General features: G+C 40.6%; 1 protein-coding gene and 1 long non-coding RNA gene across 3 annotated transcripts in view; both read left to right on the forward strand.

Annotated features, from left to right (window-relative positions):
* The first annotated feature begins 12,390 nt into the window (after positions 1-12,390).
* Positions 12,391-13,356, forward strand: LOC127619010 (uncharacterized). The gene is made up of 3 exons (XR_007967517.1): positions 12,391-12,612; positions 12,915-12,992; positions 13,137-13,356. It is a non-coding gene; the product is annotated as an uncharacterized LOC127619010 (long non-coding RNA).
* Positions 13,357-21,598: 8,242 nt separating this feature from the next.
* Positions 21,599-24,291, forward strand: part of ltb4r (leukotriene B4 receptor) — a 42,201-nt gene continuing 39,508 nt past the window's right edge. Inside the window, exon 1 of one of the 2 annotated variants that reach the window (XM_052139567.1) lies at positions 21,599-21,703. In XM_052139567.1, coding sequence (XP_051995527.1) covers positions 21,649-21,703 — 55 coding nt within the window. In that variant the 5' untranslated portion in view covers positions 21,599-21,648. The remainder of the gene's footprint in view (positions 21,704-24,291) is intronic. The other variant, XM_052139574.1, reaches the window with a different exon arrangement.

The raw sequence follows: 24,291 nt of genomic DNA on the forward strand, positions 1-24,291 counted from the left end.
CCGCAGCCCCCCTGGTTTTCAACAGAGGTGCATGATGAACTGACGTCTGCATGGAGAGCACCCCTCTCCACATGTCACAAATGTCCTCCATGGCGGTTGATGCATATGAGACCGCTTCAGCACTGGCTTCAGACTCGAGTCCCGAGACGAGCATGGCGCTGGCACATCAACTGCCTAGAGTTGCTTAACAATCACCCCCACCTGCACCAAACGTTCAAACCCTGGACAGACCTCTGCTTTTTACGGGCAGGAGTGCCCCTACAGCAGGTGACCCGACACATCCTGGTCACGACCGACACCTCCAGATCGGGTTGGGGCACCGTGTGCAATGGGCACGCAGCCGCGGGCCATTGGAAAGGTTGCTTACTATTTTTTGCCCTGCGGAAGTTTCTCCCGTTAGTTAGAGACAAACATGACCTAGTCAGGTCAAACAGCACAACCGCGGTAGCATACATAAATCGCCAAGGCGGCGTATGCTCCCGCCACATGTCGCGGCTCGCCCGTCGTCTCCTCCTTTGGAGCCAGCTGCGACTCAAGTCGCTGCACACCACTCAGATCCCTGGCAACCTCAATGCAATGGCGGACACGCTGTCACGACAACACTGGCCCGGTGGAGAGTGGAGGCTTCAGCCCCAGTCGGTTCAGCTGATTTGGGAACAATTCGGCAAGGCCCAGGTAGACCTGTTTGCCTCCCAAGAAACCTCCCATTGCCCGCTCTGGTATGCCCGAACAGAGGCTCCCCTCAGGGCAGACGCACTGGCACACAGCTGGCCATCGGGGCTGCGCGAGTACACATTTCCGCCAGTGTGCCTTCTTGCACAGGTGCTGTGCAAGGTCAGGGAGGATGAGGAGCAAGTCACCCTAGTGGCTCCTTACTGGCCCACTCGGGTCTGGTTCTCGGACCTCGTACTCCTGGCAACAGCCCCTCCCTGGAAAATTCCCCTGAGGAAGGACCTCCCTGGCAGACATATGCAGAGCAGCGGGTTGGGCAACACCTAATACTTTTGCAAGATTTTACAATCTCAGGGTTGAGTCAGTATCGTCCTGTGTCTTATCAGGTCTGAGCCTGTAGAACTCAGTAACATGCTGATGAACTGACCGGGTGGACTGCTTGCACCTAGTGCCCTTTCCCTCGGTCGAGGTAAAACTGTGCGCTTTCTCTCCCAGGAGATTCCATATATTCGGATCCCTGGACGATTCCTCCCTAGCCCTATGGGTCCGCAATTCGCTGACTGTCTGCCTAATTCCCATTGGCCTTTTTTCATAGATCAGAGGCATATTCAGCACTCAAGAGATACCCCTAGTGTCGCTTCTTCGACACAACGTCTCATTCCCTCCATCAGGGAATGGAGGTTACATACGTAACCTAGATGTTCACTATGTTGTTGCATTTGGTTAAAGTTGCTTTGTATAGTAATGTTTACAGCCACAATTATGAGGAATTTTGTCAAATGTTAAAAAATAAATAAACTGGCGTTCAGCATTTACAATTCACAACCGAACTGCAGGCTTAAATTTAAACTGAAATTGTCTAAATGAATTAGGTTGTCCTATCTATCTATCCATCTGTGTGTGTGTGTGTGTGTGTGTGTGTGTGTGTGTGTGTGTGTGTGTGTGTGTGTGTGTCTCTGTCTGTAAAACCTCTCATTCAGACAAAGGCTTTTTCAAGCCAACATAAAGTTTGTGTACAAACTTTTCAATCTAGTTCAGACAACTACACATATAAGCTATAATTCATGCAAACCTATCTGAGACTTGTGAAACTAACCAAGTGTGAAAACACCTCATGTATGCACATGAGTGGCAGAGCGCCATTGAAGATCCACACAAACACACGCCTTACCAGTGTAGGGCCTTGCCAAATCAAAATGGCAGCATAGACCGCATGGCCCTTTGTTCTATGATCAAAGGTAAGACATTGAACACAGTTGCCCAGAAGTCCTTTACAGATTCACAGCTGGATGTAAAGTCCCACCCATGGAACCAATCTCAAACGTCATTGGTCAAAAAGCAGCCTATGACCGATGACATCACCTTGTCAACAAAACTAGCGGACAGAGGCAAAAGCTGCCTCTCTGCGCCCAGCTTCAAAGCCAGCGGTTTGAAAAGTTACATATAAAGGAGTTTCCCTCCTTCTAGACAAAGGACAAAGAGAGACCACATTTTTCTAGCCTCACCATTTGGCCACGGTAGAGTAAGATTAACTTAGCTTTGTTCCAGTCTTGTAGTATACGTATCACAACCGGTTCATTCATTTTTACTGCAAGACTACAGTGGAATTATTTAGGAAATGGAAAGGCTTCCCTTCTCCCTTGTTTTTTATCAACGTTGACCATTGCCTGCATTTCTCTCTGTCACTGGACATGAGGAAAAAGCAGAGACACGTCTTTTCACTGACGAGCATAAGACAAAGGACTGATTCCAGATCGTTTTCTCCTGACCGCTCAACACAACAGGAATTCAAATGGACAACCCGGCTGAAATCACACAGGATTTCCCAAGTAAGGCTTGATATCTGGGCAGATTTAGTTTAGAAACTGTGACTATTCTTGTACAACTAAATCGTATATTAATGTGTAGCTGAAACAGATAGCCAAGAACCCGCGGACGACCGAGTCAGGCAGGAGAGCTCGGCCAAGGCTCAAGAAGTGCTCTGTTACCACACCTCTGACAAGAGTGGGGCAGAAGACTCTGAGACCGGCACTACATTTACATTTATGCATTTGGCAGACGCTTTTATCCAAAGCAACTTACAGAGCCCTTATTACAGGGACAATCCCCCCGGAGCAACCTGGAGTTGAGTGCCTTGCTCAAGGACACAATGGTGGTGGCTGTGGGGATCGAACCTGCGACCTTCTGTTTACCAGTTTACCAGCTATGTGGTTTAGACCACTACACCACCACCACTCACTACGGTGAAATACCCCACAGGAGTCAACCACATTGCGGGGGCAAGGCTCCATTTCTGCAATCCTCCCCTCAGGCATCTGTCAGGCCCCGCCCCAGCAGGGTGCCTCCCTCAACAAAAGGAGAAAGTGGTCTCACCCAATGCCGTGGCAGTGGGGGCTGACACTGGTACTTGTCCTCGTCAGATGGATACAAACAAGACCAAGCCACAGGTCTGCGCATGCGCCAGCTTGACTCCTTTGCAAAGGACATAGAACGCATCAACCCAGCAATCAAACATTGTCTTGCCGAATTGCAAGGAAAACAATGTCTGAGAAAACTTCCAGAAGTGTCCAAGCTTTCATTGAGACTCAACCGTCATGCATTCGGGACAGTTACCCGAGGCATTGCAGGGTTCTGAGTGAGGATTACTCGGCATATACTGATGAAACATCAGCCACCCTCAGTGCCATCTGCATCCAACAGAAGCGTTTGGAACCTCCCAGGGAGTATTATAGGCGTTTAAGGAACACATACTTCCAAGGAAGTAATGAGCCAGGTCTGGAAGAAGAGCGAGGTTTCAGATCTCTCTTCCTCCATAATCTCCACACCTGCATGCAAACCCACATTACACTGATGTGTAAACAGAATAAACTGACCATGCAAGAGATTAGGAAGATGGCCCAGATGACATGGGAAACAGTCGTGCATCCGACTGATAAACCAGAAGATGTCAGAGTCCTAGACATCCAGTCATCTGAAAGGGGAGAATTAGGTCTTGAGGGCTATGAGATGCCTCAACCTAAAATGAGCAGCAAAGCAGTAGCCCCAAAACACATGCCCAACCACCCACAGGAGGGTTGGAGGAACCAAGGGAATGACCACAATGGTCACTCCCAGATTCAGCTAGAGCCCCAAGAATGGAATCCCTTTCCAAAGAAAAGGAATGTTGGGTTTGAGAAAAACCCCAAACACAGGAATGGAAACAAAGGGAATTGTTAGGGGCCTCCCAAAGAGAGGGATCAGGAGCGGGATGTCAGTCTCATCCAGAAACCCCTAGCGGATGCGTTGAAGCACCTCAATGCTTCTCGCCGTCCCCCTAAAGGGCCACACGATGACAAAAAGGGGGCCGATAATGACAATCCGCCAACATGACTAGGACAGACCATCCCCCCTCAAGTCTAATTCGTAGGCTGGGGGGAAGAACACAGGGGAGACCCCAACACTCCCAGCGGTTGTCATGCAAAATACCCATGCTCCGCTCCTTCAATTTGTGGGAGACCTTGTCCCTGGCACAGAGGTATGACAAAGAGAACTGGGAAAATCCCCAAAACTGCCTACAGACTGTGAACCTGGGTCAACAACCGGGCAATGCAGACTTGAGAGTCATGCAGGAATGGAACCGGTGATAATCTGGCAGCAGTTGATGGAACCTCAGACACTAAAGTTCCTACCACCCTCTTTAAAGGACTCAAAAGAGCTAAAAGCTCTCTCTCTCAGGTACAACAACACCTGAAACTTGAGAGAGTCCTTGTGATCTATGTTCCCCATGGTCCATATTGAAGATGGCGCCGGTGTTTGTGGAATGCTGTCTGGTGCTCTCCATGTTTGTGTTTGTTGTAGAAGATGTGGGAGAAGACATAGGGAATTGTCCCCGAAATCCTGAACATGTCCTCCCGAGAAAGGCACAGACTCCTCCAGAATCATTTCTCCTCCGAAAATGGCTTTAATCAATGCATGTTCCCTGGTCAACAAGACATTTGTACTAAATGACTTCTTCTCCACGCACAAGTTGGACTTCATGTTCATTACTGAATCCTGGATAAAGGTGGGAGATTTAAGTCCTTTTGCTGATCTGGTTCCTGTAGACTGTAAATTTTTTAATGCCCCCCGACTTATTGGACGTGGGGGTGGATTAGCGGTAATTTAAAAAAACTCTTTTAAGTCTCTCTGCTAGACCGTATTGTGTACTGGGTATTCTAGCTTCGAAGCGCAGCTATTACGGCTGGAGTGGAATGGACCGGTGATGCTAGCTGTGGTTTATCGACCTCCACACTCGGAAAGACTTTATACATGAATTCACCGAATTCGTGGGATTTATTACTACAAAATGTGACCGCTTTTTACTGGTTTACTTTACCATCCATGTGTGCTGTCAGACAAAAAAAAAAATTTTAGCGAAGGAGTTCCTCAGCCTTATTGACTCTTAATTTAGTCCAGTGGATAAAGGACACCACACACATTCATAATCACACTCTAGACTTGGTTCTTTCATACAGTTTGTCCGTTGCTGATTTAGCAGTCTCGGATATGTTGTTAACCGATCCCCTGCCGATATTATTTTCTATGTCTCTCCCTTGCTCACTCAAAGAGCAACTCTAGCTGAAGAACTGGTCCGTTATTACGCCCCTCATTTCTGTGAAGATTTTAATCAGCGTTTTAATACGACCAGTGTGCCTTGAATCTCCGCTACCCGAATTGGATGCTGACCACCACCTCAGGCTGCTAAATTCTGTATGGTTGGACGTTTTAAATGCTACTGCACCTCTAAAACAATGTAAATCTCAATGTAGATCTGAAGCATGGCTCAACTCCATTACTCGCTCTTCTAGACATGCATGCAGAAGAGCTGAACGAAAATGGAAAAAGGACGATCTTCAAGTTTCTTTCGAAATACTGAAAGACAACTTATTGGTGTATCAGAGAACTGTAAAATCAGCAAAAGCTGCTTACATTTCAAATTTAATTACAAATAATTACCATCGTCTCAAGGTTTTGTTTTCAATTATAACTTCTGTTTTGAACCCCCCCTGTTAATGTTATACCTAATCCTTCTGTTTTATTATGTGAAGGTTTCTTGAGATTTTTTTTGTAACATAATTACTAACTTACGTTCGCAGTTAATGCCTTGCACTGAGGAACAACTAAATTCTATGCAGTCACTTTCCTCTTTGATGCCTTCAACCCTATCATGATAAACACATTTATACAAATAACTGCCAGTCTTAAACCCTCCCTTTGCCCCCTTGATACTATTCACCCTCTGTATTTCAAACAAATAGTAGACTCAGAAGGTCCTGGTCTGGTATCCTTTTTGAATAAATGTCTGTTTACAGGGTTCATCCCTGAATCCCCCAAAATGGCAGTTGTCACTCCTTTACTCAAGAAGCCTTCACTAGATGCATCTGTTTTAAATAATTTCCGACCAATCTCTGTCTTACCCTTTATTTCCAAAATAATGGAGAAGATTGTGCTTATGCAGCTTCAGGTATTTCTTAAGAACAACCAAATCTTTGAAACCTTTCAGTCTGGTTTTAAATCTTCACATTGTACAGAATCTGCTCTTCTTAGTGTTTTAAATACAGATTCAGTTGATACTGTGATTTTAGTTATTTTAGATCTGACCTCTGCGTTTGATACGGTTGATCATGATATATTGCTCTCCAGACTTGAATCGTGTGTGGGCTTAAGAATGTTCTGAAATGGTTTAAATCCTATTTAGCTGATGGAACATTCTCTGTTAAGCTCTGCAAATTTACCTCTTCTGTGGCCCGCCTCACCTGTGGTGTGCCTCAGGGCTCTATTCTTGCACCAGCACATTTCTCTCTTTACATGCTCCCTCTGGGTTCTATTATCAGAAAGCATGGTATCTCCTATCACTTCTACGCTGATGACACTCAAATCTACATACCGGTTAAACGAAATGATCACACTGCATTACAATCTCTTCTAGCTTGTCTGCAGGAAATAAAAGGTTGGTTAGCCAAACATGTATTGTTTCTGAATAAAGACAAGACAGAGGTGATTGTTTGGTCCTACAGACAATTTTGATGTCAGTAATGCTGATTGTGGAAATCTCAATGCATTCCTCTTGCCTCAAGTACGAAACCTGGGTGTCCAGTTTGATAGCCAACTGAAATTTGAAAAACATATTAGTGCTGTCATAGGTTCCAGTTTCTTTCAGCTACGTCTACTCCGTAAAGTTAAACCCTTTTTGTCAGAGAAAACATTGGAGAAAGCAATTCATGCTTTCATCACATCTCCTCTGGACTACTGTAATTCTCTCTATTGTGGAATTTCCAAATCACTCATTGCTCAACTTCAGTTAGTTAAAAATGCAGCAGCATCATTTCTAAAAGGATGTCGGAAGTACGATCATGTTACCCCCATTTTAAAATCACTTCACTGGCTGCCGGTTCAAGTTAGAATTGATTTTAAAATCTTATTGTTTGTTTACAAATCACTACACAACCAAGCTCCCAGTTACTTGTCTGACTTATTACATCCTTACAATCCACCTAGAAATCTAAGATCCTGTGATCAATATCTCCTCGATGTCCCACGCTCGAGGCTAAAGCGTAGAGGAGGGAGAGATTTTCTGTTGTGGGTCCTATTTTATGGAATAGTTTGCCTATCAGTATCAGATTGTCACCTTCATTATCTGTTTTTAAATACTTCTCTTAAAACTCATCTCTTTTCACTGGCTTTTAATAATATGTAATGTGTAATTTTGTGTTTATAATTTTGTATTGTACAGCACTTTGGTCAGCCTTGATGCTTTTTTAAATGTGCTATATAAATAAAAGAACTTGAACTTGAACATGGTCCAGGTCCACCCCGGTGGGTTGTTCCGACCAACCATAGGGGGGTGGTGCTGCTACATGCCCACGATGCTCCCATTGGAGGTCACAGGTGTTACAAAGCTACCTACCACACCCTCCAATAGGTTGCATAATGGGCATTTATGCTGTACCGTCTGGAAGATGTCAGTGTTGCAACTGCATATACTGCACATCAGTACGTGACCGATTTACACAGACACCTCCAAACTACATTTGCTTGGGCCCAAACAAACCTGGAAATCAGTGTTAAAGGAAAAACTGCCTATTACGATAGGAAAACGTCCAACTACAAATATACAGGTGCTGGTCATATAATTAGAATATCATCAAAAAGTTGATTTATTTCAGTAATTCCATTCAAAAAGTGAAACTTGGATATTATCTTAATTCATTACACACAGACTGATATATTTTAAATGTTTATTTAATTTAATTGTGATGATTAAAACTGACAACTAATGAAAATCCCAAATTCAGTATCTCCGAAAATTAGAATATTACTTAAGACCAATACAAAAAAAGGATTTTTAGAAATGTTGGCCAAATGAAAAGTATGAACATGAAAAGTATGAGCATGTACAGCACTCAATACTTACTCATTTTGCCTGAACTACTGCAGCAATGCGGCATGGGATGGAGTCGATCAGTCTGTGGCACTGCTCGGGTGTTACGAGAGCCCAGGTTGCTCTTATAGTGGCCTTCAGCTCTTCTGCATTGTTGGGTCTGGCGTATCGCATCTTCCTCTTCACAATACCCCATAGATTTTCTATAGGGTTAAGGTCAGGCGAGTTTGCTGGCAAATTAAGAACAGGGATACCATGGTCCTTAAACCAGGTACTGGTAGCTTTGGCACTGTGTGCAGGTGCCAAGTCCTGTTGGAAAATGAAATCTGCATCTCCATAAAGTTGGTCAGCAGCAGGAAGCATGAAGTGCTCTAAAACTTCCTGGTAGACGGCTGTGTTGACCTTGGACCTCAGAAAACACAGGGGACCAACACCAGCAGATGACATGGCACCCCAAACCATCACTGACTGTGGAAACTTTACACTGGACTTCAAGCAACATGGATTCGGTCCTCTCCTCTCTTCCTCCGGACTCTGGGACCTTGATTTCCAAAGGAAATGCAAAATTTACTTTCATCAGAGAACATAACTTTGGACCATTCAGCAGCAGTCCAGTCCTTTTTGTCTTTAGCCCAGGCGAGAGGCTTCTGACACTGTGTCTTGTTCAAGAGTGGCTTGACACAAGGAATGCGACAGCTGAAACCAATGTCTCGCATACGTCTGTGCGTGGTGGTTCTTGAAGCTCTGACTCCAGCTGCAGTCCACTCTTTGTGAATCTCCCCCACATTTTTAAATGGGTTTTGTTTCACAATCCTCTCCAGGGTGCGGTTATCCCTATTGCTTGTACACTTTTTTCTACCACATCTTTTCCTTCCCTTCGCCTCGCTATTAATGTAAGAGCTCTGTGAACAGCCAGCCTTTTTAGCAATGACCTTTTGTGTCTTGCCCTCCTTGTGCAAGGTGTCAATGGTCGTCTTTTGGACAGCTGTCAAGTCAGCAGTCTTCCCCATGATTGTGTAGCCTACAGAACTAGACTGAGAGACCATTTAAAGGCCTTTGCAGGTGTTTTGAGTTAATTAGCTGATTAGAGTGTGGCACCCGGTGTCTTCAATATTGAACCTTTTCACAATATTCTAATTTTCGGAGATACTGATTTTGGGGTTTTTCATTAGTTGTCAGTTATAATCATCAATTAAAAATAATGAACACTTGAAATATATCAGTCTGTGTGGAATGAATGTATACATTATCCAAGTTTCACTTTTTGAATGGAATTACTGAAATAAATCAACTTTTTGATAATATTCTAATTATATGACCAGCACCTGTAAAGTAGGTGAAAAAGCCCTCTACTTCAAGTTCGCTAAACAAGTGGGAATCTCCAAAAAGTTATTATCAAGCTGGTCAGGCCCCTTTGAGATCATAGGGAAGCTCTCCCCAGCAGCTTACAGAATCCAGATCTCAAAGTCAAACAAGACACCACTGTACAAGTGGGTCCATTCAAACCAGATCAATCCCTGTGAAAAGTCTCCACTATGAAGGGGGGTGGATCCACCACAATAGTGTCCACCATAGTTAAGTGTAGCATGCTTTACTCACAACATTAGCACTAATACAAGGTAACAAAGTTCCTGTTCCAACAAGAACAATTACAGGGTCTGTTTAAAACCCTGCAGGGTAACATACTCACTGTAAACATACATTCTGTAATTCTGAACAACCCTTTGTAGGCTCTGGATGCCTTGTCAGAAGTTGTGAGATCAGACATAACATATATAACATATATGAGTGGTTAGAGGTCTAATGCATGACCTTGCGAGGGAAATCAGCACTTAAGTAAACAGCCTGAGTGGTGGAAGGATTCCATCCTACTTGGTTCCCCTAAACATGACTGAACAAATCCTTAGATCTTCCACTACCACTGTTGTGCAATCTTCTCAGATACATCTGGCATACAGCCTTGGCATTGCAATCCCCAGTCAGATAAGTCCACAGAACCTAAAGTTAGGTTTTATCCGTAGTATATTTGATGCTGAATGTTTGATGTTTTGAGTGAAATCTTCTATGTTTAGCTCTGATTGCTGGATATGATCCAGCCATCTTTCTTTCCCTCCACATTCAAATAATCGTTGAATCCGCCCTTTATGATCTAATCCTCCATTTTGAATTTAGTTTCCATTTTGAATCCAGTTTGCCATTGTGAATTTAGCTTCCATTTTGAATCCAGTTCACCATTTTGAACCTAGTTCTCAATGTTGAAACCGATCCTCCATTTTGAAACCAGTTCCCCATGTGGAGTTTAATCTGCCATTTAGTTTTCTTTGTTACCGAATCTAGACACACACCCACATACATACACTAGCATATACCCAGATAGCAGTTCTAACAGTCCTCTCAGTTTCTAATAAAGATCAGGGCACAGGTGAAGTCATTGTCAGGGCATTGTGCTACAGGTCCATGAGAAAAGCAGAGAAACCTCACAGTTTGAGTGTATGGTGAAGCTAGAATTGATAAGACAGCAGTTATAGGCTTGTTACTTTAATAGCCCGGTGTTCCTGGGGATTTAGCAAAGGTAATTCATGTTTATAATAACTCTTAAATGAGTAGGTAATGAAAAGAGTGGCTAAAATTGGCAGGTGAGTTTACCTTGCTGGTCCCCATTTGGGTGACTATGCCTTCTTGTTCATGTTATAAGCTTGTTAGATTCCTCCGTAAGGAGGGAATCTATTGTAATTGACAGTTTTATTATTAGATTCCTCCGTAAGGAGGGAATCTATTGTAATCGACAGTTTTATTATTATTATTATTATTATTATTATTATTATTATTATTATTATTATTATTATTCTCCTTGAGCCCCAATAGCTCAAAAAGTAACTGGTCAAAAATTTTCTAAATTGGCACATTGATACTCCATGCCAACGGGTACCCCCAAACCAAGAATGGTCCACATTCGCCCATAGGTGGCGCTACAAGCCAAGCCGAAATTCCCATTTTCTGGTCAAAAGTTATAATTTGGTACATTGATACTACAGGCCAACAGGAACCCACAAATCAAGAATGACCAACATTCGCCACTAGGGGGCATTACAGGCCAAGCCAAAATTCCCATTTTCTGGTCAAAATTTTTCTAATTTGGTACATTGATACTACAGGCCAACAGGAACCCACAAACCAAGTATGGCCAACATTCGCCCTTAGGGGTGCTACAGGCCACTCCCAAATGTTTTGTTTTCTGATAAAAAATGTTATAATTTGGTACATTGATACTACTGGCCAGCAGAAACCCACAAACCAAGAATGGCCAACATTCGCCCTTAGGGGGCGCTACAGGCCAAGCCAAAATTCCCATTTTCTGGTCAAAAAGTTCTAATTTGGTACATTGATACTACAGGCCAACAGGAACCCTCAAACCAAGAATGGCCAACATTTGCCCCTAGAGTCCACGCCGAAATTCCCATTTTCTGGTAAAAGAATTTCTAATTTGGTACATTGATACTACAGGTCAACAGGAACCCTCAAACCAAGAATGGCCAACATTCACCCCTAGGGGGCGCTACAGGCCACGCCGAAATTCCCATTTTCTGGTCAAAAATGTTCTAATTTGGTACATTGATACTACATGCAGACAGGAACCCACAAACCAAGAATGGCCAACATTCGCCCCTAGGGGGCGCTACAGGTAATTCCCAAAAGTCCCATTTTCTGGTCAAATATTTTCTAATTTTGTACATTAATACTACAGGCCAACAGGAACCCACAAACCAAGAACGGCCCACATTTGCCCACAGGTGGCGATACAGGCCACGCCCCAAACAAATATTTTCAAAGTGATACCATTTCCACGCCATTTAACCAATTCTTCTGAAACTTGGTGTACATGCCTCATTTCTCATTGGGAACAAAAAAGCCTCAAGGATCCATAAGGTCCGGTATGATGGATTTTCCTGTACACTGAAAATGTTTAGTTTAAGATTCAGACAGAAATACTTGTTTTTTGGATTCATCCATTGAGAGGGTTTAACCCCAACCCTCTACTGATCAATTTTAAATGACTTGCCATTTTGAGGAGGAATCCGCATTGCTGCTTGCAGCTATATTTACTTATTATAACCCGGTGTTCCCAATGTTACTGGTGACTCGGCTAAGGTTATTCATGTTTAATGTAACTCAAATGAAAACAGTTATTGTAGGCAGGTAAGTTTCCCTAGCTGGTCCCCTCTGGGTAAAATGCGTTCTTATTCAAGTTTTCAACTCAGTCATTCGTTTAAGATGCAATCTTGTGTTATAAGTATTAGGCTATAATGATTATACAGTGAGCAAGCTATAGAAATAAGTTTTTAATATAATAAAAGTGTAGAGCAACAACCAAGGGTGTAAGGTAAAGGCTGAATATTGTAGATTTATTACAATATGTTGCATGTTTGAATTAAAATACCTGTGGATATGCAACTTCCCACTCATGAAAGTTTTATGTTCTACAAAGGAGCACACTCTACAAAGGCCTGACTGGAGATTTGCCTGATCTATCCGTCCTTCAGGTGAGTAGGGATATAACAATAGCATATTTCACTGTACAGTATGATATATCAACCAAAATCTGTATACCAATATTTCATTATTTTCTTTTTCCTCCCCTTTTACAAACGAATATTCTGCTTCAAAGAAAAAAAAAGAAATTTAATTGATGTTCTCATAAGGGTCCTTCATTATGAACTTGTATGCCATGCATAACATACTGTGGATATAAATTACAGGGAAAGTTACTGGTATGATAATTGTGGTTATATTATATTACTATTATATTTAGTGTATTGCTAATCAATATATTGTTACTTCCCAGGTGAGAGCGGCTCACTTATAGAACAGGTGAAGCAAGTTGGGACAACGTTGAAGACGTTTGCTCGCACTGGGCAATCAGGTACAACTTGCAAACACCTGTGGTTGTTGGTTTGATTCCCACTGGGGCCACCTGTACATGTAGTAGACCTAGATATAAATGTCATAGTTTAGTATTTGAAGGACCAGGACTGACTACTTTATTCTTTTATTCTGGGAACCCCAGTAGGTGCAGATCAGACCCTAATGCTGCAACGTCTTGGAGAGTTTGGCAATGTTGTGCGTAGCATGGACAACAAAATGGACACTATGCTGCAACATTTCAGTGCCAATGTGTCTGTTGGAGAGTTATCCCTGCCAGGGGATCTGTTACTCCCCCTAGACACCCAGGAAGATTTGGCGTTGCTTGACAACAGTTTGAGGCAGGATAAAGAGCTCCAGCAACGATTTGCAAGTGTGCTGATTTCTTTTATAACGCCATAGGGTAATCTAAAAAGTAAAATTAAGATTGTACACTGCATATTCTACAGCCTGAATCCACAGCCTGTCACATTTTAAATTTATGAGAAGCTTCAGAGAAATGTAATTTGTAACACTTTTTTTGTATTTTCAGCTTCGGTTTTTGGCAATCAAATGCGGGAGAGACCTAAAGACAACCGTGTGGTGAATGCTTCAGAGTATCTTCTCTAATCACCTTTCCATCGATACAACCTGGTCTGGTGTAGGGGATAAAGCATGTTTTAGAGACATGTTCCTGAAGACCATTGTTCAAAGTAAGTTGGATATTTTTTTTATATTTAAGTAGATGTGTATGACCTTATGCCATTCAAATGGAATGACAGATCTTTATTTTCTACAGGAGCCATCCGGAAGAACCCGGCAATCCAGGATGCCACTGATGAGGCGATCCAGGTTAACGTTACGCGTTACCTGAAAAGCGCATCTGAACATGAAGGTGGAAAAAGGCGCCTCACAGCCGACCCCTTAAACCTAGGCTGACTACTGACACCCCAGCGTCACTGACAACTGCAACACTTTCTTTATCCTGCAGTCAGTAACATCAAGACCCCTAAAAAAAGCCTGCTAAAAGTGTCAGACTACACTCACCCAATCCACACTGTCCACTGTGGAAATTGCTCTTATTTTTCTCTCTCTCTCTCGTGACCCTGCCTTGAGGGCAGCTCCTTGGATGAATATGGGATGGTTTGTCCTTTTATACAGGCGCACAAGGAATCACTGAAGATATGCCAATTTGCACTGCCTCATTCTGGAGGTCGGGGAAAACCGGTGATTCTTAGCCCACTACGCCACGCAGACCCCAACCACTCCAAACATTCTGATTGGTTGTGTTCTCTACAGCCAGATTTTCTGCTGTTAATTGTATTTGTTCCCACTTGTTGTCAAGTGTAAGTTGAATGTCAAAATGTATATTATACCTGTTATCCTGCACATTCTTTGATACCAAAGATCTCAATTATTTCATATACAAATTGCTGCTTATTTCATTGTTACAGTGCGTAACTATTCTATTTTTTAAATCTAATACTTGATATCTGCACATTATCTGGTATCAAATATTCTACTTACCGTGACTTTGGCTTATTTCAATCCGTCAGTGCTTAACGATTCAATTATAGTTCGTAAATCCTATTTCATGCCTGATATTTGATATTGCACATTAACTAGTACCAAAAATTCTACTTTCATTCCATCAGTGTGCTTAACTGTTATTCTATTAAAAATAGCTTGGGAATACTATTTCATACCTCTGATACTTGATATTGCACATTAACTAGTACCAAAAATTCTACTTTCATTCCATCAGTGTGCTTAACTGTTATTCTATTAAAAATAGCTTGGGAATACTATTTCATACCTCTGATACTTGATATTGCACATTACCTGGTACCAAATATTCTACTTCATTCCGTCACAATGCTTAACTGTTATTCTATTGTTAAATATAGCTTGTAAATCCTTGTGCCACAGGTCAGCATTGCAGTTATAATGGTATATTCTACTCCAGAGCTTTACTCTAAATTATTACCACTTATCCTATTGTTAGAAATGACTTGTAAATATGATGTTATACCTCAAATTATTTGGTATCCTGCACTTTCTTTGGTACCAAATATCCTCATTGCTTATGTTTACTGGTAATTCTTTTCATCCCAGAGCTGACCTCTTTATATTATTAACAATTATTGTAAGTGTTACAATAGTGTTTTTTACATAAGTGTTGTTTTTTTTTACCAAAATTTAATTGGAAACCTACATGTTCTTTGTGTGTGTGTGTGTGTGTGTGTGTGTGTGTGTGTGTGTGTGTGTATATATGCGTGTTTGTATTTTTCTGTTATTTATATTTCAGTGATCTGACATCTTGTTTCAATGACAGTTTCTGTACTTTGAAATCTGGAATTAAAACGCCAAATGGAAATTTGTCTGGTTTGATCAATCATTATTCTAGATAAACTGCATGCTATAAATATATATTAAAAAAAAAATATATATATATATATATATATATATATATATATATATATATACACAATAAGCGCGGCAGATCGCTCGAAAATAGCTTTTGCCTCCGACGCCCCGCGGAAGGTCCGCCTTCGATATAACGGCGGCGGAACGGCGGAAGGCCAGCGGGCCGGCCGCGGAACGAAGGCGGTAGGAAGGCTGCTGCCACTTTTAAAAAGTGGCAGCAGCCGGCGGTGCGCCGTCAAACGTGTTTGCGATATCACCATTCTGCCACTTCTACTGCCTCCGGAGCACCGCCAGCGGCCCGCCGACTCATTGCTATCTGGGTAGCTCCACTATTTAGTTATGTTATGTTTTTGTGTTATATTCATATAGTATTGGCGGTGTTCATTTGCTGTTTGATTATAATAAATCTGGTTATATTATAATAAGTACTCCTCCTAGTTATTTGTTTGAATATTGTGTTGAAGCCAGCCTCTGCCACGTCAAGAACTCCCCTATTCAGTGTATTGTTATTTTGTTGTTGTTAGAACACAACTGTAATCAGATTACTGTTGGATTCGTACGGCAATAATTTGACAAGTTTCTTCCCTTTTTGATTATTTTGATTTATTAATCAAAATACTCAACCATCAGGGTAGATTTTATGAGACTCGATCAGTCACTTACTATAATTTTTCTCTTGTCAAAGAGTAGTGCCACGAGGATTTAATTTAATTAGTAATTGATAATTATTGATTATAATAATTTCTGATAGTAAAATTTATCTAAACAACCAGTAGCACCCTACACCAGCTTTTGCTATTTCATCTGTTCTTCAAGACATTTACACATTATTGTGTGCCATTGTCTCTGAGCAACTTGTCTAAGGCCATTCTGAAGGCCTTTGAACACTCCATTTCCAGACAGGTAGGACAAAATTATTAATTTTGAGAATCGCTGTCTGTTAAAATATTACACGCAAAATTTAATAGAGAATTTGACAGTTACGACTACAGTTGCAGGATCCTTATTTTGAAAGACAAATAAGGAGGTTATATACTTCAAAAGTGACTGTAGTTGAGGGAACCTTATTTTGAAAAATAAATAAGGAGGAGTATCTTAATCTCAGGTTTGACTATAGTCGGGATCCTTATTTTGAAAGACAAATAAGGAGGCTTTATACCTCAAAATGCGACTATAGTCAAGGGAACCCTATTTTGAAAGATAAATAGGAAGGATAATTAAAATCTCAAAGTTAAATTTCTCTAGGTATAAAGCATATTTGTTGGTCTGCCGTCCTATTCTCCGTCCGGATAAAAATTTTACTAACCTATTTTACGTATAAAAGTACTCATACTGTGGTGACATTATGGGACAAGAAATAAGTCGCCCGTTACCTAATGAAACAACAAAGCAATGAATGTTTCGTAATAATCAAGGATATAACACTGAACCGTCCATAAGTAATCAGGCCAGCTGTTCGGAAGGAACAACACAACTCGATCCATATCCCAGAGATGGCTCATTCAGCGATCATTTTATGAGTAAGGCCAAGTAAATGGTTAAAGGTGGGTTTGTCGATCCACAGTGGGATTATAAATGCATGAAAAATCAAATGACGTGATCATGAACCATATACATTTCTGCTAGACTCTGGCGCATCAAAAAGCTCATTAACAGCTCATTGCTATGAGGGCTCAATTACGGGACGCACTCTAAACTCTGTGGGAATTAATGCCATTCCCGTCAAGTGCCAGATGACTCCCAAATTACCCGTAACCTCTCCAGACAACCCCACCTTGTTTAAAATGCACGATTCCGTTCAACCACGCCCTCTCCACAGGTGACACGGAGGTGGTGATTGAGGAATATATGAATTCCCTGATTAAAACATTAAATGGCATAAATGGTGATGTCTTTCTTTCTCTACCTATGCCCATAAGAAAGCCCACTCATCCATTTGTTCCCAATCAACAGGTTCTGGTGAAGTGTCTGAAACCAAAGATGTTAGGTGAACCAAAGTATCTGGGCCCGACTACAGTGCTGGCAGTGACCAGAACGGGAGTGCTGACTAACCTTCAACTGCAGTGGATCCACGCAAGCCATGTGAAAGCTGTAACTGAGGAGGGCCTGACTGGTTCAAGGGTGAATGGTGATAGCACTGGATAAGCTGAACACGTAGCGCCAGTGCCTAACCGGGAATCTGTGACTTAGGAGGACCTGAGGAGGGACCCGAAACAGTCAACATGAAAACATTCTTATTGAAGCTCATTTTGTGGCAGGTGGTCGTGTCTACTCCCATCCGCCCAGTGCCATCACAACAGCAAACAGTCACAAGAGTAATTCCAATCCCTAGAAATAATGTATGGTGGTTGTGGATGAACTACACTGCTGGTGGTAAACAATGTATAGTGTGCTCTCGATCACCAGGATCGATTTCTTATGTCATCCCTGTGCCATTGAATACAACAACATGTTTGCTACAATTGCTGATGCAAAAATTAAATACAATGATAAACAGGTATAATATTGACATGCTTCACTATGTGCGTATACCTACTGCTTAAGTTATTGAGAGGGCTACGTGATACTCTCAGGATTGGGCAATGTAATATAATATGGCCTCTCAACAACTTCTTAAGTCAGTACAACTGTGTTCTTCCTGTTCTGCAGAACAGTTGATGTGTTGCAAGCTGATTCCTTTTTCATATCAGGGTGTGTCGACAAACTGCCATTCTTAGAAATGCACTTCTTGTGTCTGTACTCTCTGTCCTAAGCCTCATGTATCTCATATCAAATATGTACAGAATGTCATGTCCAGATAAAGTAAAGAATGATTTTATTGGTTAGTCTAGTGGAAGTGTTACTTTGCTGAACAATATCTAATGATGTGTTGAACAATAAACGTGGGGAATGGTATGATATACTCTGGTGTATGTGTGTCATATAATTTCTCCCCTCATGAGGATCTGGATAAATAACAGCGATTGCAGACCTGAATTGATATTTAAGGGGCACTCCTAAAATTCCTTACACACACCAAACAGGAATGTTCAGTGCAATTTCTCATTGTGATCAACATTTTTAATTGAAACAATTGATCCCTAACAAGCCATTCTCACCTGGAGCAAACTTTTTTTCTTTTTTTCAGTGCGCCGATTTTTTTTCTTCGCCAGCATTGACAACATATAAGCTGTAGGTCACAGGTCAGAAGCCATTGCTCTTACCAGAACCAGAGCAAATGGTAGTGCTAAAGCAAAGAACACTTTTTTGACCAACAACATTAAATGTTAATTTAACTCCTTTAAAATGTATCTGATCTTATGTTGATTGTCTTCATAATTTATTCCATAACGCTAAATTGTTTGGCCTTTGCATTTAATCTTACGTGAGTTCTCTTATATCTCTAATATAATACATATCACGCCATCTTTCCCTCTATCACTTTTTTAATAAACAACTTTACTGATCTTAAGTGTTTTTCTTTGTCATATATTAATACTATTTACTTGGAGTGCACTTTGTGTGCCTTTGAATATCAAAAACAAAAACATTATTGCTGTGCTATTTTTAATAGTCATTAGCAATAATAAAGTATCTAATAATGGGTCAGACTGGACATGAGTTATGTTGGGTGAGATCTGTGTTTTATTTCTTTCATTCTTGGAGCGTTTAAATGTCATCATGTTTAATTAGTAACATGCAGGGTTTTGAGCAAATATAACTCAAGTAGATGTACAGTACATGGCAGTAAGTTACAGTCAAACATTTGTTTTAACCATCATTATGAGTGTGCATTATGCAGTGATTTTAAACAAATGTACTTAACACAAGTATACACAGTATGCGTGGCAGTTGCATATAATTTGTGTTGTTTCAAACTATAACATGTTTTAACCATTAATATTATTTTTTACTCTCGATTCTTTCTAATCATCCCTCAGACAGTGTCATAATACTGTCAGTAAACTTGTCCAGCAGGTGAATTGAAATAGTTTGTGAAGTGTCTCAAAAATTTTCTTTATCGTTGAGCAGAACAACACACTTGTCATCGCTGCTAGAGAGATAAGTTTTATGTTTTTGATCTGCTCACTAGAGAATCATTTTATTTTCTTGTTTGTTTAGCAAACTTGTCAGATAGTTTTCAAAATAGTTTTACATTTCTTCTCACCCAGTGATGGACAGAGGGTGGACCAGCTCAAAGTTGTGTTGAGCCACCTACCATACTGGGATAAAATTGCTTGTCATTAGCACCACCTATTGTAAAGGCGTGAATGTGCTAATGTTGAACATTCACTTAGCTTTCTATGGGAAAGGGCCATTCGTCAGTGATTTGCGTCTCTTATTCGCTTTGGTGTGAAAAGTCCTTGAGACGTTTTATAGGTTGGCATAGGTGAAGCACCCACATTTGGCTGGTGGCAGGTGTTAATTTCAAACCCTAAATACTACAGTCTGTAAGAACAGTTAAAGAGCCCATATTATGCTATATGACAGATTTATGATTTTATTTTGGGGGTTTACTAGAATAGGTTTACATGCTTTAATGTTCAAAAAATGCTCTGATTTACCTCCTGCCTCTTTAAAGCCCCGCTTTCTGAAAATCCCAGTCTGCTCTGATTGGTCAGCTGGCCTAATCTGTTGTGATTGGTCAACCGCCTATAGCGTGTGTAGGAAATGCAACGCCCCTAACCATAACTGAGTTTTGGGCTTCCTGAGCAGCTGGAAACACTAAGGTAAGTAAGGTAAGCAACTATGGTAACAGTGGCAGTTGCATATTACAAGCTCTAGCCCAAGTCCGATAATGAAAGTTTGGAAGAACAAGATGTTCAACCTAAACCCCCTTCACAAGCACGACTTGAGCAGGACATTTCACAGTGGTAAGTTTGAATTTTGTAGCTTTCTTACAAGTACACTGTTAATTATTGTGAACCTAACAAAGCTTCAAGTAAAAAACAAGTTGTGCATCTAAGTTATCCAACTTTCACTGGAATGAGTGTAGTCGAACTTTTGTCATCAGGGATATGAACAGAGAACACTCTTGGTTGGACAATACCAGGTGTATTAGAGAGTTAGTGAGCAAGTTAGCCGAGCACTACTCTGGCTGATATAAAATGACTGTTTATAAAAATAAATCCATCTCCACACGTGATCACTATTCATGATAGTAAGAACGACAATCTGTATAATTCTAGACAATTGTAGGTAAAAGTTGGCCCGCAGCTGATTAGCAAAACTATTTCAACACAATGGCTGTGTCTTGTTTGGAAGGATGCGTCCTCCGGAGGTCGCATTTGTCGGCCACATACGTCATCGAGGCGGTCTCGTTTCAGAAAAGCGAGTAGGACACTTCGAATGCAGCCTTCGAATGTGATCTTCTTTCATGGGAATTTGGAGGATGCATGAGGTGTATCCTTCGTGGGCACTCATAACCCAGAATACTTTGCTTAATCGGAAATGTCCAAAAAAAAAATGCCAGTTTGCCCGTAAATATGATGTTCAAACTCAAGGAGTTTGAAGTCCCTCAGTAAATGTGTGTAGAGTATATAATATGTATAATTTAAATTAAGTACTAGACTAAATGTAAACCTGTAAAATCTATTTTCTTTTCTCTTTATATCATTATAACTCTCCTAAAATGTACCTCATACATTACCTTCCAAAGGGACTTTTTTCCCTTCTCACTCAAAGAGCTCCCACTTGTTAAAGAGTGGTGCACTGTCATAGCCACCGTGTTACGTTCCATTTCCATTTGTCCTACAAAGGCCATCTCGTTTAAATGAGGCTTGTTTAAAGGAGGACACTCGGTATACTGCAGCCTTCAAAGGACGCATCCTACCTAGCATGCAGCCTTCCAAACGAGACACAGAACACATAATAGGGCCTCTTTAAAGGTCAAGTTCAGTGTTATGGATGTGGGCAATTTGGAAATCAATTTGGTACATGCTTGCGATCAGTAATAGTCACAGGATAAAACTTCCCAATCTAAATCAAATGAAAAGGACTAAGAGAGAAATATTAAGGCAGGGGTACATGGAAATATTAAAATAGAGACAGAAAGGGGAGGGAGGCTGTGAAGAAAACATTCAACATATTTACCAATGTAACAGCATTTACTGTATGCATTACAATGTATTTGTAAATGTTCATTGCTCTTTCCTGTCTGAGGCAATTGGTTTTGTTTCTCAAGTGAAAAAGGAAGTGATGACATAAAGAAAAAAAGTCTCACCAGAGCTGATCTAAAGACATTTTTTTCACTACATTAATGACCTTGGCTAATGCTTTCTTTCCACTTACAAGACTGCATGCAAAAACGTCCTCTTTCTCTGGGAGGTAAGGGTTTTAATTGTGCATGCGCATTATGTATATGTCTGTTTATTTTGTAGTATAGAATTTGTAGTAGGATTTTCTTTTAGTTCTATAAAATACAGGTCTTAACCTTACCCTATTTGTCTTAAAGTTGAAATCTTACATTGTTCTTAGAGTATCCAAAAGAGCAAAAAAAAAAAGTTTAAAAATATTTATCTTAAGGTTTGAGGTCAGTACACAACACTGAGAGGCTTTTGTCTGAAACAAAATTACAAATTTAACAGTGAAGTGAGTAATTTCTGCACCATCACCAAATGGATTTCCAAAAACCCAAGAGCCACAGTGTTTCCCCTTTTCAGGGGAATAAACCAATGGATGATTTGGTTATCTGTGTCTCTACATGTTAAAATAATATAGGGAAAAGTATTTAAAATTGAGAATTTTTTTTTAAACATGTCACTTCTAAGAAGTATTGTGTGCAATGGCACAATGTTTTTGTGGAATTGCTTTCAGAAAATCAAACCTTCACACTCGGGATGAAATGTGCTTCTTTCTCAGGATAAGCTAACATTGCAACATTTTAGCAGGAAATATTTTTTAGAATGTAGTACAAGAATAAATGTGTGAAAAAATGGTTAGCACATATTGTCAGTAGGAAATTCCTACCCAGAACGAACTACTCAGTGTTTCCTGCATCGCTGTTTAATAGATCATCACAGATCCTCCACCAAATGTCACAGTGGGTGCTTGACACTGTGACTTGAAGGCCTCTACAGGTCTCTGTCTAACCATTAGATGGCCAGGTGAAGGATTGGTGATGATCTGGGGGTGCTTCAGCAAGACTGGAATTGGGGTGATTCGTCTTTGTGAAGGATGCATGAATCAAGCCACGTACAAGGTTATCCTTCCTTCTGCTTTGACAATATTCCCCAACTCTGAGGATTGTTTTCTTTGAAAAAATGGCATCTATTTTGTTATTTTGATCAGTGTAATTTTCTGCAAATAAATGCTGGAAATGACTATATTTTAATTTGGAAGAAATGATGTCAGTAATTTATAGAATAAAACAAACTCAACCACTTACATATAAATAGTAAATCCAGAGAAACATTTGCAGTGGTCTCTTACATTTGTTTCCAGAGCTGTATGTATATATATATATATATATATATATATATATATATATATATATATATATATATATATATATATATATAGTTCTGGAAACATATAGTCATATAGTCATTTCCAGCATTAGCCACTACTAATATATATATATATATATATACAGTGAGTAAAATAAGTATTTGAACACCCTGCTATTTTGCAAGTTCTCCCACTTAGAAATCATGGAGGGGTCTGAAATTGTCATCGTAGGTGCATGTCCACTGTGAGAGACATAATCTAAAAAAAAAAATCCAAAAATCACAATGTATGATTTTTTTAACTATTTATTTGTATGAGACAGCTGCAAATAAGTATTTGAACACCTGTCTATCAGCTAGAATTCTGACCCTCAAAGACCTGTTAGTCTGCCTTTAAAATGTCCACCTCCACTCCATTTATTATCCAGCCATGACCTGTTTCACAGGGGTATAACTATGACATAACACACAGGCCAAATTCCCATAATCATCAATCACAGTAGATTAGATGTGCAGCAAAAGGTAATTCAGCTTCACAAAAAGGGAAGTGATATAAGAAAATAGCCAAAGCATTGAAAATACCCATTTCCACCATCAGGGCAATAATTAAGAAGTCCCTATCAACTGGAGATGTTAAGAAATAGCCTAGAAAAGGATGTGTGTCTATATTGACTCCACGCACAGTGAGGCAGGTTGGTTCAAGTGGCCAAATAATCTCCAAGCATCACAGCTGGAGGTTTGCAGAAATTAGTTGGGTCTTGGGGTCAGAAAGTCTAAAAAATCGTAAATCATCTACATCACCACAAGTTGTTTGGGAGGGTTTGAAGAAAAAAAGCCTCAGCTCTCATCCAACAACAAGCCCAAGCGTCTTCAGTTTTCCAGACACTACTGGAGCTTTAAATCCGACCGGGTTCTATGGTTAGATGAAACAAAATAAATTGTTTTTTGATGGGTCACCAGAGATGGCTTTGCCGCACACAGAGAGGAAGTACCCAATGTCCATAGTTAAATGTGGTGCTGCATCTTGAATGTTGTGGGGCAATTTTTCTGCTAGTGGTCCTAGACATCTTGTTCGGATACATGGCATTATGGACTCTAAGATAAAAAATCAAAGCCTGACTGCCTCTGCTAGAAAGCTTATCAAAATTAACACAAAAATGTTTCACTGACCACAAAATCAAGGTTCTGCCAACCCCATAGAAAATTTGTGGGGTGAACTGAAGAGGAGTCCACCAACATAGACCTCTGAATTTAAAGGATCTGTAGAGATTCTGTATGAAATAATGGTCCCAAATCCCTTGCCAGGTGTTCTCCAAACTCATTAGGCATTATAAGAGAAGAATCAGAACTGTTATATTGGCAAAGGGAGCTTGCAAAAAGTATTGAATAAAAGGGGGCCAATAATTATGTCCAATGCATTTTGGGGAGAAATATTCATTTAATAATTACATATTTCTTGTTTCAATT

This window comes from Xyrauchen texanus, chromosome 2 (genome assembly GCF_025860055.1).
Source record: "Xyrauchen texanus isolate HMW12.3.18 chromosome 2, RBS_HiC_50CHRs, whole genome shotgun sequence".
Lineage (NCBI taxonomy): Eukaryota > Metazoa > Chordata > Actinopteri > Cypriniformes > Catostomidae > Xyrauchen > Xyrauchen texanus.